Source organism: Papio anubis, chromosome 1, assembly GCF_008728515.1.
Source record: "Papio anubis isolate 15944 chromosome 1, Panubis1.0, whole genome shotgun sequence".
Classification (NCBI taxonomy): Eukaryota; Metazoa; Chordata; class Mammalia; order Primates; family Cercopithecidae; genus Papio; species Papio anubis.
The window spans coordinates 27589272-27603986 of NC_044976.1; the positions used below are offsets into that span (position 1 = coordinate 27589272).

The window sequence follows — 14715 nt, forward strand, 5'->3', positions numbered from 1 at the left end:
CCGCTCCGCGCCGCGCCGCTCCGCTCCAGCTAGGGCTCCGGCTCGCCTCTGGCTAGGCTCGGGCTCCGGCGGCGGCGTCCCCCGCGCCGGGCCCCGGGACGGGCGGCGGCGCTCCAACCATGGCCAGTGCCCAGGCGCTCGTGCTGGCGCTCACCTTCCAGCTCTGCGCGCCGGAGACCGAGACTCCGGCAGGTAAGCGCGCGGCGGCCGGACCGAGCCTGCCCCGCCGAGCCTCGGGGCCCGTGGCGTAGCTCGGAAGAAAGTGTGAGTGTTGAGTGACCAGGTGTTACGAGCGTGCTCCCTGTGTGTGTCTGAGCGTAGGATGGGCGATTGTGTGCCCGGGGTGTTGCGTGACTGCGAATGTTGTGTGTCCCTGAGTTCTGTGCGCAAGAAAAGGTGATGTGTGTCTGCGAGTATGTTGGGGGTGAATGTTGTGTGCTTCGAGGCATTGGGTGTGCGCTGAGTGTCTTGTGGGTCTGCCAGTGTGTAGTGTTTGTGTGGCCAAGTGGGTTGTGTGTGTATCTGAGTTTGGTTGTGTTGCGGGAGTTGTATCTGCTAATGTGTTGCATTTGTTTGTATTTTGCATGCAGTGGCCGGGAGTGCTGTTTGTTTTGTGTCTGAGAATGGGTTGTGTGTTTGTGTTATGCCTGTGGCCGGGGGTGCTCTCTGGATCCCGCCTGAGTGTGGATCCGGGAACCCGTGTGTGGCGTGTGTGCTTTTGAGATCCGTGTACATGTGTGAAGGCGTGGGAACGGGTCCGGAACGTGTGTGTCCGTGCGCTGTGTACGTGCGGGGAGTGCCTGGGGTATGTGGTGTGTGCCGCCGGGGGCCGCGTGGGTCCGAGTGAATGCCAAGTGTGCCGGGAATGCGTGTGTGGGAGCGAGTCTGGAGCGGATGTGAGTGTGTGCGAATGTGTTCGTGTGTGCTGGCTGCGCGTCCAGGAATGTTGCGAGTGTGGAGCGCGCCTGGGCCGCGGCTGCGAGTGTGCCCTGGGCCCGGGGCCGCCCGAGGGGGCGGTGGCAGGACGTGTGTGCGCGCGTGTGCGTGTGCGCGTGTGTGGCGCGCTGGGCCGGAACAAGTTGTCGCGGCGGCGCCCCCTGGGCAGCCCGGGTCGGGCAGGGCCCGAGGCTCAGGGGAGGACCGGGCCCCGCAGCCGCCGCCTCGGGCATGTCGGACTGTTTGTTGTTTCGCAAGTTCCGCGCGGCGCTGGCGGGCTGCTGATCCGAGGCGGCGCCTGGGCTGCGGGGCGCCCGGGCTAGCGGGGGCCCGGCGAGGGGCCGGCGGGCGGAGAGGGGAGGGCTGGGCCGGCGGGCGCTCCTGCGGTGGCCCGGCCGCGACTGCGCCCCGGGCGGCCGGGCGGGGGCTGTCCCCGGGCTGGCTGCGACGTCGGGGCGCGGGCAGGGCCTGGCTCGCTGCCGGGGGACGGCGCCCCCTCCCTTGGCGCGCAGGACGCGCTGGGGACGCCCGGGCCTCCCGGGACACTCCCTCGGTGGAGCCCGCAACTTTGGGCGGCCTCCCGGCCGGCCGGGACCGCCAGGTGTGTGCGTGAGTGAGTGTGAGTGTGAGCGTGTGGCTCCGCGCTTGTCTGCTGTGTGGTCGCGTTCTCCGGGTGTGTTTCGGAGTCTGGTGTCTTTTGGTGTGCGTGCGCGTGTGTGTTAGCGCAGCTGAATGTATGTATACGGAGCCTGTGTTTGTGTGTCCGTGTGCTCGTCGGAGTGTGGACGGTGTTTCGGTGTGTGTGCGTGTGCGTGTCCTACATCCCACCCTGAGGCCTGGGATCCTAGACCACGGCTCCTTCCCGCGGAGTTTCAGGGCCCTGCTCCCGGTGACCTCCCCCACCCTCGCCACCGGTGGAGCTGCTCCGCGGGCTGCGGGTAGCCGGGAGACGCCCAGGGTGGGATCCGAGCCGAGACACGTGCCGGAGCGGAGCCGCCTCCTCGCGGTCGCCAGCCGCAGACAACTGACCTCCCCGGGATCGCGTTCGCGGCCCTACTGCCGCCTCCGGTGTCTTGGGCCGGAACTCCCGTGGCTGCCGCGTAGTGGCCAGCGCTTGGGCCTCGCCCTGCAGCTCTCCGGGGCCATAGGGCAAAGCTTTAGCTTTGACCTCCCCCGTGCCAGAAAGGACGCCCAAGGCGACCTCCCTCCCCATCCTCCCCAACTTCTCTCCCTGTCCTGCAGCAACTTTGCCTCCCCCTCCCACCGTGAGATCAAACCGAAGGGGTACTGTATGCGCCCCACCCCGGCTCCTACCACCGTCGCTTTGGTTTCAAGAACACTCACAAGCCCCAAGCCCTGCCAACAGGACTGTCAGGAACTGAAGTTTGGGAGTGAGGCCTAGAGCAGGTTACTCCCATTCTTGATGCCTCAGTTTCCTTCTCTGCCTCATAGCCTTCATGATAATGGTGTATGGCACTTTTGGTAGATAGCAAGTACCTTGTAAAGTAAGGCTATGTCTGTGAGTGCCAGGGAACAAAAAATGGATTTGAGAGTTGTTATAAAGCCCCAGAGGCTGTGATTTATTTTTTATTTTTATTTTTTTTATTTTTTATTTTTTATTTTTTTTTGAGACGGAGTCTCACTGTGTCTCCCAGGCTGGAGTGCAGTGGCGTGATCTCGGCTCACTGCAAGCTCCGCCTCCCGGGTTCACGCCATTCTCCCGCCTCAGCCTCCCAAGTAGCTGAGACTACAGGCGCCGGCCACCACGCCCGGCTAGTTTTTTGTATTTTTAGTAGAGACGGGGTTTCACCATGTTAGCCAGGATAGTCTCGATCTCCTGACCTCGTGATCCACCCGCCTCGGCCTCCCAAAGTGCTGGGATTACAGGCTTGAGCCACCGCGCCCGGCCGAGGCTGTGATTTAAAGCTGGGGGATCTGGGGTTCAAATTCTGCCTCTGCTACTTGCTGTCCATGTGACCTCTGGCAAATCACTTCATTTCTAAAGTTCCTGCCCCCCTTTGTTACTCTTAGAGATGAACTCAGAAGCCCAAGTAGAATAGATGTGATATCCCCTTGTCTCCAGTCTGGACAGAGTCAGCCCAGCTCCCTGAATGCCCGAGGAGCTTCTGGGTAGGGGTGGTGTGTCATGCCTTCTCAGCCTTGCAAACCTGGTAGTTAGTTATTCTGCTGTGTTCTCGCTATTTTGTCCTTTTGGTGGCAGGAGTTGTGGACGGCAGGAATGAGGGAGCGGCTGCCCAGTGGTTTCAGGTTAGGCAATAAAGGCTTGTCTGGGCATTCCTCCATTTTACCTGGGGCTGGGGGAGGGGACTTAGCAGGAAGCAGTGACAGTGGCCAGGGTGGGGACGCTGAGCTCCTGGACAGCCTGCTGCCCAGCTCTGGTGTCAGAAAAAACCCTAGGACAAGCATCATGCTTGATGGAGACAGGCCACCATCCTTCCATGATTTTCATCAGCTAAGCTGGGTGTGTGGGGTGGCCTTCCCCATGCAGGGCTGGGTTAGCCAGAGTTGCAGGGGGTGCCTTATGCTCCTCTTTCCTCCCGCTGCCCCCTTTTCTCCTCCTAGTCACCCTCCTGCATACTGGAATGTCCTGTCTGCCCTCTCAGAGACTCTTTAATCTGTCTCCTTCTGTCCATCCTCAGCTATCTTTCACCTGCAGGAAGGCTCCAGCCTCCTCCTTCCCTCCTTCCCTCATGGTGCCAGGGATCTTCGTACAACACATTTTAACTCAAAGGGTTTAAAACCCTTTGAAGGCTCCCTATCGCCTTCAGGGTGAAGTCCTTATCCCTTGGCCCTGTTGCTGACTCTGGCGCCTGCCCGCCTGTCCAGCTGCATCTTGTTTTGTGTCACTTCCCCTTGCATCCTATGATCTGGCCAGCCTGACCTTCTTCCCAAAGACTCAAATGCCCACAGCCTGCCGTCTCCTCTCTGGGCCTTTGGGCAAGCTGTGCTTTCTCTGCAGAACTTTCTAACTCCAGCTCTTCGCTGGTGAACTCCTGCAACCTGATCGGCTCTCAGCTCTAATCATCATCCACTCCCTGAAGCCTTCCTTGGTGATGCCCTGTCCTAGCCTAGGAAGTGGGGGGTGGGGGTCATAGGATTTTTACATAGCATTGTCATTATTGTAATTACAGTTTATTAGTGCTGTCTCCCTTACCAGACCGAGAGCTGAGGACAGAGACTGGGTTTTTAGTCTACTTCTGAATCCTCAGTGCCAGGTACAAGGCCTGGCCCACCGGGTCTGAATAAATATATATGGCCTGAAAGAATAGTTTAAGGGAGTCAAGTTCAGAGGTGGAGATGCCAGATGGGGGCGCACTGATTCCACTGAAGGTAGAGATTGAAGAACGAGGTTTTCCCTCCAGGAATCTGGAAAATTCCTGGAGGGTGGGGGATGGTGTTATGTTGTGAAAAGGCCATGTTGAGAGTGTCATCTGGGAGCTTTGAGTTGGGGAGGTTAAGTCCCTGGCAAGAGACTGAAGGGAATGGGCCTGTTGCCTGCCAGCCCCTCCCCCAGGCTCCAGCCCCACCCCTGGCAGCTGGCAGGGCCTTTCCAGCCCCCAGTCTCAGCCTTTTGTGAGGGGACCTGGCAGTTGGTGAGGCATTGAGTCTCAACGGTCAGCGTGAGTGGCTGAGGAGGAGGGAGGGACCCCGCAGGGCCCTGTGTTAGGAGTGGGAGGGGAGCTTCCTGGAAGACCCTCCCTCAGTCCTCAGTCCTCAGTCCTAGATCTTAGGGTGGGCAGGTGGTGTCACAGCCTCTGTTCTGACCGCTTGTGCACTGGAGGGAAGGGAGAACTGGGTCCCATGGTGGTCCTGGCAGATGGGGTTGGCGAGGCTGGCTGAGGTGTGTGCAGATGTGACTCAGCATCTGGGCAGTCAGAGTAGGTGGTGTGTAGGGATTGTAACTAGGGGCATGGACACATGTGACCTGTTAGGGTGTCTAGTCGTCTGGTTATCGTGGTGTGGCAGGATCTGAGTTTGGAGGAGGGAGGTAACCAGTTGCTTTGACCCCTGGGGAGCCTGGTGCTGAGGGTGTTTGGCTATTCAAGTATCACATTCCTGGAGTTGGGTGCAGAACCATTTGGATGGGTGGTGTCTTGGTATCTAGGTGTGGACATCCCAGTACCCTCGTGTGGGAGGATCAGGGTGTGCAGACAGAGGCTATCCCAGCATCCCTGGGTCTGGAGGTGGGTGTATCCATGTGTCTGGGAGTCCTCAGGTTAGTGGGTATTTAAGTGGGGAGTGTCTCTGTGTTGTGTCCAGGTATGGGGCTGGCCAAGTGCCTGAGTGTCCAGTTTTAGGGCTCCCCAAGTATCTGGGTATCTGAGGGTGGGGGTGTCTGTGTATGAAACAACAGGGACCCAGTCATTGAAGTATCAAGGTGTTAGTGAGTCTGGGTGTGGGGTGCCATGTGTCTATTTTTTTTTTTCCTTCTTCTTCTTTTTTCTTTTTTTTTGAGATGGAGTCTCGCTTTGTCACCCAGGCTGGAGTGCAATGGCACGATCTTGGCTCACTGCAACCTTTGCCTCCTGGATTCAAGTGATTCTCCTGCCTCAGCCTCCCGAGTAGCTGGGATTACAGGCACCTGCCACCATGCCTGGCTAAATTTTGTATTTTTAGTAGAGATGGGGTTTCACCATGTTGGCCAGGCTGGTCTCGAAATCCTGACTTCAGGTGATCCACCTCCTTCGGCTTCCCAAAGTGCTGGGATTACAGGTGTGAGCCACTGCGCCTGGCCTCATGTGTCTATTTGTATGTTTAGTTGTGGAGGTGCCCTTGTGACCTGTGGTGGTGTCTGTGTATCCAGGATGTGTCCGTGAGGGGTGTGGACGTGTTGGGCGGGAATGTCCTGGTGGCTGTACCCAACTCAACCTCTGGTGGCCCCTTCCCTGGGACTTGCCCTCTGATCGCTCTTCAGACTCCAAAGCCACAAGCCTCAGAAGGGGCCCCGATAGTTCTGTTTTTCAGCAGTCAGCCTAGAGCTGCGTTATCCAATAGAACTTTCTGTGGTGATGGAAATTGTCCTCTACCTGTATTCTCCAATACAGTGGCTCCTGAGTCATGTATGGCTATTATATTTAAATTAATTAAAACAAAAATTCAGTCCCTCAGTTGCACTAGTCAGATTTCAAGTCCTCAGGAATCACATGTTGCTAGTGGCTCTCATTGTACTGGTTAATGCAGGCAGAGGACATTTCCATCCTCTCAGAAAGTTCTGCAGATGGCGCTGGTCTAGAGGCATGAGGCGGCCTGCAGCACGTTTAGTGAGGCCTGGGCATCTCTGGGAAGGGAATTGGGCTGGATGGACCATGATTCAGTGGCTGTTGACGAAGGTTTTGTTCAATCCAGGCTCCTTCTCTGTAGCCTTATTAGATCTTGCCTGGACTATTGCAGTAGCCTGGTAGCCTTCTTGGCCTCTACTCTGCCTGCCATCATGCTCTCGGTTTCTTTTTTTTTTTTTGAGATGGAGTCTCACTCTGTCACCCAGGCTGGAGTGCAGTGGCACCATCTTGGCGCACTGCAACCTCCACCTCCTGGGTTCAAGCAAGTCTCCAGCCTCAGCCTCCCAAGTAGCTGGGACTACAGGCACGTGCCACCACGCCAGGCTAATTTTTTGTATTTTTAGTAGAGACAGGGTTTCACTGTGTTAGCCAGGATGGTCTCGATCTCCTGACCTCGTGACCCGCCTGCCTCAGCCTCCCAAAGTGCTGGGATTATAGGCGTGAGCCACCACGCCCGGCCCAGCCTTTCGGTTTCTAATGCTTCCACCACCCTGTGGCCAGAATAAGCTTCTAAGGCAGACATAGGATGCTGTCACTCCTTTGTCTCAAGCTGAAGGCTCCCCAGAACTCGGGACAAAACCCAAACGCTAGCATAGCAGATGAGGCCCTGCGTGACCAGCCGTTTCTTTCTGAAGCAGCTTCACATGATGCTTTTCTTCCCTGACCCCACTCCTGCCTATCCGCTGTCTGCTCCAAATCACCAGGTGAATTGCTGATCCAGGAGCCTGCCATGCCGGTTCACACCTCTCTACCTTTGCACACACTGTCCTCTTCCCCACTTCTCATCTCGTGGTGGGGGTGGGGGATTTACCAGCTTGTTCAGCCTTCACAGTTCAGCTCCATTGCCACTGATGCAGTGAAGCCTTCCCAGCCCTCTCCCGGTGCAGTTGGTCTAATTTCTCCCATACTGGACGTCTGACAATGTGCTGCGGTTTTCCATCTCCTTTTTCCACTAGGCTGGGATGCCCTGGGGGCTGAGCTGTGTCTTTGTCATCTGTGGTCCCCAGGGCCTATACATGGCAGATGCACACTAAGTGACTGCATCTCGATGCCTCTGGGTGCACAGGGAAGACTTGGAGGGGTGAAGGCAGGAGCTGGGGTTCTGCAGTGCAGCCTCCTCCTCTGGCTCTGGGTTGGGGGCTGCCATTGCCTGCAGAATGACTGTGGGAGGACCCCTGAGGGGGACAGCTCAGAAGATGCTGCTTCCAGATGACGCAGGAGGTCTTGGGCAGATTCCCAGGATGCAAACCACAGGACCTTGTGATGACTCAGAAGGGACAAGGAGAGAGGGGGCTTGGAGGGCCGCTGAGGTTTGGGAGTTTGAGGGCAGGAGCTGGGGAGGAAGATTGAGATGGGGCTGTTAGGAAGGGGCGGTGCTGAGGATATTTGACAGGGCAAGATTAAAGCTGGGGCTGGGTGACAGCTGGGGCCTGGGGGACCACTGGGGGATAGAAGATAACTGGTGGGAAAGATATACCTGGGGGATGGGACAGCTGACAGTGAAGGGACAGGCAGTATCGGGGGAACAACTGAGGGTTGGGGGACAGGTAAACGATAGAACAGGGAGATGTGGGACAGCTGGGATAAGAGGTGACAACTGGGAGGTATCAGAAACCTAGTGGATAGGACAGGTGAGTCTCAGCTGAGAGTGGGAAATGCATTGCTCAGAATGTGTATGTATGTGTGTTTACATGAGCGTACATGTGGACTTGCAGCTGTACATGTGCGGCTGTGCATGTGGCGTGTCAATATGTGTTTGTCTAGCGTGTGGTGGTTAAGAACATAGGTTCAGGGCCAAGACCATCTGGGTTCTAATCCTGGGCCCACCACCTCTAGCTGTGTGATACTTTGGCAAGTTACTGACCTCTCTGGGCCCTTAGTGTTCTCATTTGTGGAATGGGGATAGTAATAGAACACACTGCATGCATTTGTCATGAGGATATGTTTTATGGTTATGATTAGGTAGGTTAGAACAGGTCCTGCACATAGTAAACACTGTGTAAGTGTTCACTGTTATGATGTATGTATGTGCATGCGTGCGGGCATCCTGTGTGCCCAGAAAAGTCTGTTCTTGGTTTCTGATGAAGTCCAGGCCTGGGAGGGAGTAATAGAGGTGGGGATGGGGGTGGTGGTTGGGGAGTGACTAGCCAGGTTGATTGATTCTGGCACTTCTCTGACATCTTAACCTCTTGTTGGTCCTACTTCCTGCCCACCCTGTCCCAGGGCCTAATCCCATAGGTCTTTCTTTCTATTTCTCCTCTGTGGTGCCCTGGGCTGGGGGCCAGGGGCTGTACTTTAATTGTCCGAAAGCTTTACCAGCAGAATTTGAATTCGTTGTTTTCCTGCTAGCATGCTGGGGCTCTGCTTAGTTATAATACCTGGACAATGTACTCGATTCTAGACGGCCTATCCTGTGGTTGGCAGTGGCTTCATCCTTTACCCTTGGAGAGTCACTGGGGTGGAAGATGTTGGAGGGAGGAGGACAAGCCAGATGAGATTTTGGCCCCCAACTTGTGGGGTGAGCCAGCGTGGCCGGGCAGAGCTGTAGGTAGAGGGTTTTCCAGGGATCTGAGCTCCCCTCTCCACATCGCGACCCTCCCACCAACACTGTTGCGGTGTGCCAGGCTCTGGACTGCTCTGAATATGTGCTATCTGGGGTTCCTGGGTCCAGCCTCCTTGCACTGCCCCGTGTCTCAGCCCTCTACTTCACTGGGATTGCTGCATTGCATCGAGGGTGTGGGTTCTCCTGAGTTTCTGCATGCTCTGCCTCTGCATTGTCCATTGGACTGTGCCTCCATGCTGCCGTGGTCCTGCCGTGTGTGTGTCTTTCCTGCTCTCTTGCATACTGTGTCACTCTGCTGGATGTCAGTGTTGCATTGGGAAGGTGGATTCTTCTGAGTTTCTGGGTGGAGCCCCTCACACTGCACCACTGTCTGGGATCAACACGTGGTTTTCTGTGGCCACATTGCATGTTTGTATCATAGAGCATTTATATTTTGTACCTCAGTACCTCACTGGTGCTTGAGCATGTGGACTGTTTTGGGGTTTGGGCATAGCTCCTCGCATTGCAGCACTGCACCGTGCCAACAGATGGCATGCTACCACAACATTGCATCTTGGCATCACACGGCATCTCTGTACTGCACTGCACTATTGCATGGATGTCAGTATTGCATCAGGACTGTGAACTTCTCCTGAGTTTCTGGGCACCGCCCCTTTGCATTCCACGGTTGCATTGTACCAACAGTGCACTTCGCCCCACGTAGCACTTCTGTGCACGTGCACTGCTTTGCTGCACTGGATATGTGCTTCATGGCCCAACCCTTGCACTGCACCACTGCTGCTGAAATGCTGCCCCTGTGGTGTCCCGGCCTTGCACTGTCCTACCACCAAGGTACCTGTAGGCTGGTGTCCTTTTCCAGGTTTTTGTTGTCAGCCCTAGGTGAATAACATCTTTGCATTGAGTGTCCTTACTGCCCCGCGTTGCACATGACTCAGGGAGTCTATACCTATAGTACAGCTTGGGACCGCTTTCTTGGGCTTCAGGACTGGCTTGGGTTTGCACAGGCAGCACCACTGCACAGTATCTGACATTGCATTTGTGCACTGCACAGGATTACTGCCCAGGGCCTCTACCCTGCAATGAACCTGTTCACGCTTGGGTTGTGTGCACTCTACCGGATTGTAGGACCCAGAGCCCTTGCATTGAATCCATTGGTTCCACACAGCATCTTTTTTTTTTTTTTTTTTTTTGAAGATGGAGTCTCACTCTGTTGCTCAGGCCGGAGTGCAATGGAGCAATCTGGGCTCACTGCCACCTCCACCCCCTGGGTTCAAGTGATTCTCCTGCCTCCACCTCCTGAGTAGCTGGGATTACAGGCATGCGCCACCACACCCAGCTAATTTTTGTATTTTTACTAGAGACGAAGTTTCACCGTGTCGGCCAGGCTGGTCTCAAACTCCTGACCTCAAGTGATCCACCTGCCTTGGCTTCTCAAAGTGCTGGGATTACAGGCGTGAGCCACTGTGCCCAGCTTCACACACTATCTTAATTGTACTCCATTTTGTGCCACTTCCTACCCCTGCCTCGAGTCTGCACCTACTCTGTTCCTCGGGACTGTATTTATTGGGCTTATATTCTAGGCTGGGTTGCTGTACCCAGCAGTTTCTTCTGCACTCACTGCCCCTTTCCCATCCCTGTATCTCTCTGTTGTTCTGTGTGCCTGTGCTGCATGTCTATGCAGGGCACACACCCTTCCCATGAGAATGCACGAAGCTTGAACTAGTAAGGCTTAAACTTACCATGCTGGCATTCCTCCATACACCTATCGTGTAGCACTGAGTGCCAGCCCAGTGTACCACTAAATGCACTGCAGTGGCACAGTGTGCCTTGTGTAGCTCTGGGTCATACCCATGATGGATGTGGCACCTCTGTGCTGCATCATGGCCCTGGCCAGTTCTGCCATGCTGTACCAGATGTCCGTAATGAGGCCTGCGCACACTGTATGCTCTGCTCCCTGCATTGTGTAACTGTATTCTGTCTTTACACCACGAAGTTGCTGCATTGCACCCTCAACACCTTGCACTGTGGCACTGCAGAGGCCTCTCTCCATGGACCTTTATCAAGTACAGATCTTCACACTGCTTGGGTTTGTGCACAGCCCCATGCCCCTCTACTCTGCAGTCTGTCTTCATATGACGCAGGGTGTCTGCAGGACAGATCTGTGAACTCTGCCCGCTGTACCACTGCACAACATAGTCCTCCATTCGGCCCTTTTCCTCTATCTGTCTGGCATCCAGCCCTGGCCTGTGCCTTCCCCTCATACTGCCAGTGTGGCAGCTCTACTGCTAACTCTGGGATTTGCAGCACATATTGATCAGGGAGATGGGGAGTGGGCCTGGCATAAGATCCCCTGCTGTACTTGGTTTCCTTCCATTCTCAGTGGAGATGGCAAGATGTTGGCATTGTCAGGCTGTGTGTTGGCTCTGTGGGTGGTGCTAGCTCAACTTTCCCTGTGGCCCAGCCCTGGGCGATCTTTCTGGTTGCAGCTATGGTGACTCCTGGGTGATTAGAAAATGGGCATACTGCTCCCAGTCCTGACTACAGTTAATGACCCATCGGTTCATCAGGGCTCTTTGGGCAGCTCTGGGAGCCTCGGCCTAGGTCTAGATGAGTTGACTTGGGCAAGGAGAGTAGCAAGGTGGGCTGGGCCAGGCCTCTGGGCTGGTGCCATGGTTCTAGAGCTGGGTGTGGTTGGTGAAGGTCAGACTAGCTGGGATCATGGGGTCAATAAGTCCAGGCACTGTTGGCTGTACACAGGGCTTGGGATGGGGTTCAAATGCATGAGAGATGGTCCTTGACCTCAGGCAGGGAGGAGGTAGGGATTAGACAGACCTGAGATGAAGATGTAGTTGGGGTGGAGAACCCAGGATGGGGCTGGATTAGGCAAGAAAGTCAGGGGTGAGGCCAGTGTTGGTTCCAGGCTTGTGTTGGGCTGCTGAGAATAAGGGTACAACCTTGGATGATGAAATAGTCCACTGTTGTTGGGGTTGTATTTGAGTTCCCCGATCCACAACTGGGTGTGTACCTGGGCTCGGGTGAAATCCCAGCCCCTAAATTTGCAATCTGTTGGGAGAAGTTTTGCTTCTCCCGGGACCACTCTTGGGAATTGGATGTTCTATGGACAAACCAAAGGGCACAAAAGTCTCTGTTTGCCAGGGGTCTTCAGAAAATACTGGTTGCAGCTGCAGCCGCATTGGGCATGGAGTGCTGTTTCCTGTCTGGTGTGAGGCAAGTCTGGTGTGCAGTGCTTGTGGTGTTCACACTCACACACCTACACGTATGCACAACTCCCGTCTACCTTACTGCACACGCCCACCTCCCCCTTAGGTGCAAGCTTACCACTAAATATGCCCTTGTACCTTTGCATGTAAATGCACGTCTGTACACCCGCGGCTTCACAGCGCCTGCCCGGGAGACCTCCCCTTTCTGACACCCATGCTCACCCTCATGCACCTCTGCCCCCGGATGACTTGCTCACGTGCACACTCACGCAACTGCAATCTGTCATCTGACTTTAGCAGTCCTATTCTCATTTTACAGGTGAGGAGGTAAGGATTCAGAGAGGGCAAGTCACCTGCCCAAGATCACAGAGGGACTTAGAGGCTCAGCAGGAGTAAGATCCAGGTCTCCCGCCTGCCATTTGAATCCTTGAAACTCAGTACCAGGCTGTCCTGTCATCTCACAGCCATGAGTGCATGTGTACACACACATACACACATGCACACCTGCACATGCACACCTGCATGTGGAAACATGCGTGTGGAGATGTAGAGCCCCTCCCACCAGGGAGACCCCTCCCACACTCTTCCAGAGGCAGCTCTGCCCCTTACATCACCCCATCCCGAGCCCAGCCGGATGTGGCTAAACCATCCCCCTGCCTTCCCAAATTGTGGCTGACGGTTGCTCAGGCAACCGCCTGCCAGATTGGGGAGATTAGCTGAGGAATGTAGCTGGGCCAGTTTGAGCTGAGGCTGGGGGAGCCCTTGGGGGTCTTGGGTTGATTCAATTCACCCTCTCAGGGAGGCCTCCGTAGATATGGGGTGCCCAGGGACAGGCTTTCTCCCTGTTCCCAGTCTAGCTGAGACCGCATCCCCAGGCTTGGCCCAGGCTGCAGAAAGGGGGTGTGTGTGAACACTGAGTGTGGGGCTCTGGGCATATGTGCGTTGTGTGCTCTGCACCTCTCTGAGTGTGATGGGAGGGTGTGCTGTTTGCATCCTGGAAGGGGACTCGAGGCCCCTGTCCTCACCAGTTTCTGACATCTGACTCTGGACCCCTTGGTGGCTTATTCCCAAGCTACCTCTGGATCCTGCTGTGCTCTCTGGAGACACCACTTGCCCTACTCATGGCTTATAGGATATATCGTTTATCTCATCTGAATCCAGGCACTTTCCTATTCAGACACCTTCTGTGGCTCCTCAATGCAAAATGAGGCCCAGCTCCTCACCCTGGTGTTTAGGGTCCTCCATGATTTGGCCTCAACCTCCCCTCCCTCCAGTCATAGCTCTCATGGCTTTAGCCAACTTGGGCTCCTCTCTGTGCCCTGGACAAACTGTTTATTCAGCGCCTTGCTTTGCTCCCCCGGGCCCTTTGCCATAAATGCCTTCCACCCATCTCTACCCATCCTTCCTGGCTCTACTTAGATGATGCCTCTTCCAGGAGGCCTTCCCCCTCGACCTGGCTCCCTCCCTGGACCCCCTCTTGTGGCCTTGAACCTTCTCTTATTCCCTCATTCCCTCTTCCTCACCCTCAGTGGGACTAGGAGGTCCCTGAGGGCAGGGCGGAGTCTTCTTCATCCTTGTACCTCTAATAGTGCCAGCCTGGGACCTGCTTTGTACTGGCAGGGAACAAATCCCCCGTGAATGAAGCTGAATTAACACTTAGGGCCAGCAGAAGGGCGGGCCTTGTTTTGTTTTGTTTGTGCCCAGTCTTCTGGAATAAAGATAGAGGGTTTAAGTCTGAGCTTCTGCACATCGTAGCTGTGTGGTCTTGAGTAAGCAACTGTATCTCTCTGAGTCTGTTTTAATCTGTAAATTAGGAATAATAGTAGTACCTAATAAACTAACAATAAGACAAAAATAAGACTACCTACCTTCAGAGTTGCTAAGAGGATTCACCAGTACAGATGGTCGTGGTGGTAATTCACAGCCCCCTTGTAGAGGTATTGATGTGTATATGTGCATGTCTGTGCCCATGTTTGTGTCAGTGGAGTCCGGAAGGATTCCTTGCTACCATTCTTGCTCTGAACTCAAAGTCAGATTTAGTGGCCTCCAGTAGGAGTTGGGTCTCTAGCAGAACTGGGACTTGGCTTTGGGGCTCTTGGCTCCTAGCTGACCGTTCCCATCTCAGGGGATGAGGGGAAGGGGTAAGGTAGGGATGCTTCTTGGGGAGCCTGGCTCCAGAGATGTTACCTACTATGGGCTGGAGCTAGAACTGGGCCTGGCTCAGAGACACAGGTCTAGAGATGGACATGAGTCAGGGAGAGAGAGTCAATCCGGTTAAGGAATTACCCTGAGGCTGGGCGCAGTGGCTCATGCCTGTAATCCCAGCACTTTGGGAGGCCAAGGTGGGGGCATCGCTTGAGGCCAGGAGTTTGAGAGCAGCCTGGCCAGCATGGTGACATCCCGTCTCTACTAAAAATACAAAAATTAGCTGGGTACGGTGGCACGTGCCTATAATTCCAGCTACTTTGGAGACTGAGGCACGAGAATAGCTTGAACCTGGGAGCTGGAGGTTGCAGTGAGCTGAGATCACGCTACTGCACTCTAGCCTGGGTGACAGAACGAGACTCTATCTCACAAAAAAAAAAAAAAAAAGGAATCACTCTGGATGGGGTCAATCAGTCAGCCCATCTAGAGTGACTCCTTGGAGGTCACCCTGGCTGGGGTCAGTTGTAGGGGTCATTTGGCAGAGGTCAGG

The 14715-nt window shown here is 55.2% G+C and overlaps 1 protein-coding gene across 7 annotated transcripts in view; it reads left to right on the forward strand.

Annotated features, from left to right (window-relative positions):
• Positions 1–14715, forward strand: part of PTPRU (protein tyrosine phosphatase receptor type U) — an 89166-nt gene continuing 74451 nt past the window's right edge. For 4 of the 7 annotated variants that reach the window (XM_031666317.1, XM_031666319.1, XM_031666321.1 and 1 more), the window contains exon 1: positions 11–192. In XM_031666317.1, coding sequence (XP_031522177.1) covers positions 120–192 — 73 coding nt within the window. In that variant the 5' untranslated portion in view covers positions 11–119. Of the gene's footprint in view, positions 193–14715 lie in introns of all 7 variants that reach the window. The other 3 variants (XM_021938547.2, XM_031666324.1, XM_031666323.1) reach the window with 2 other exon arrangements.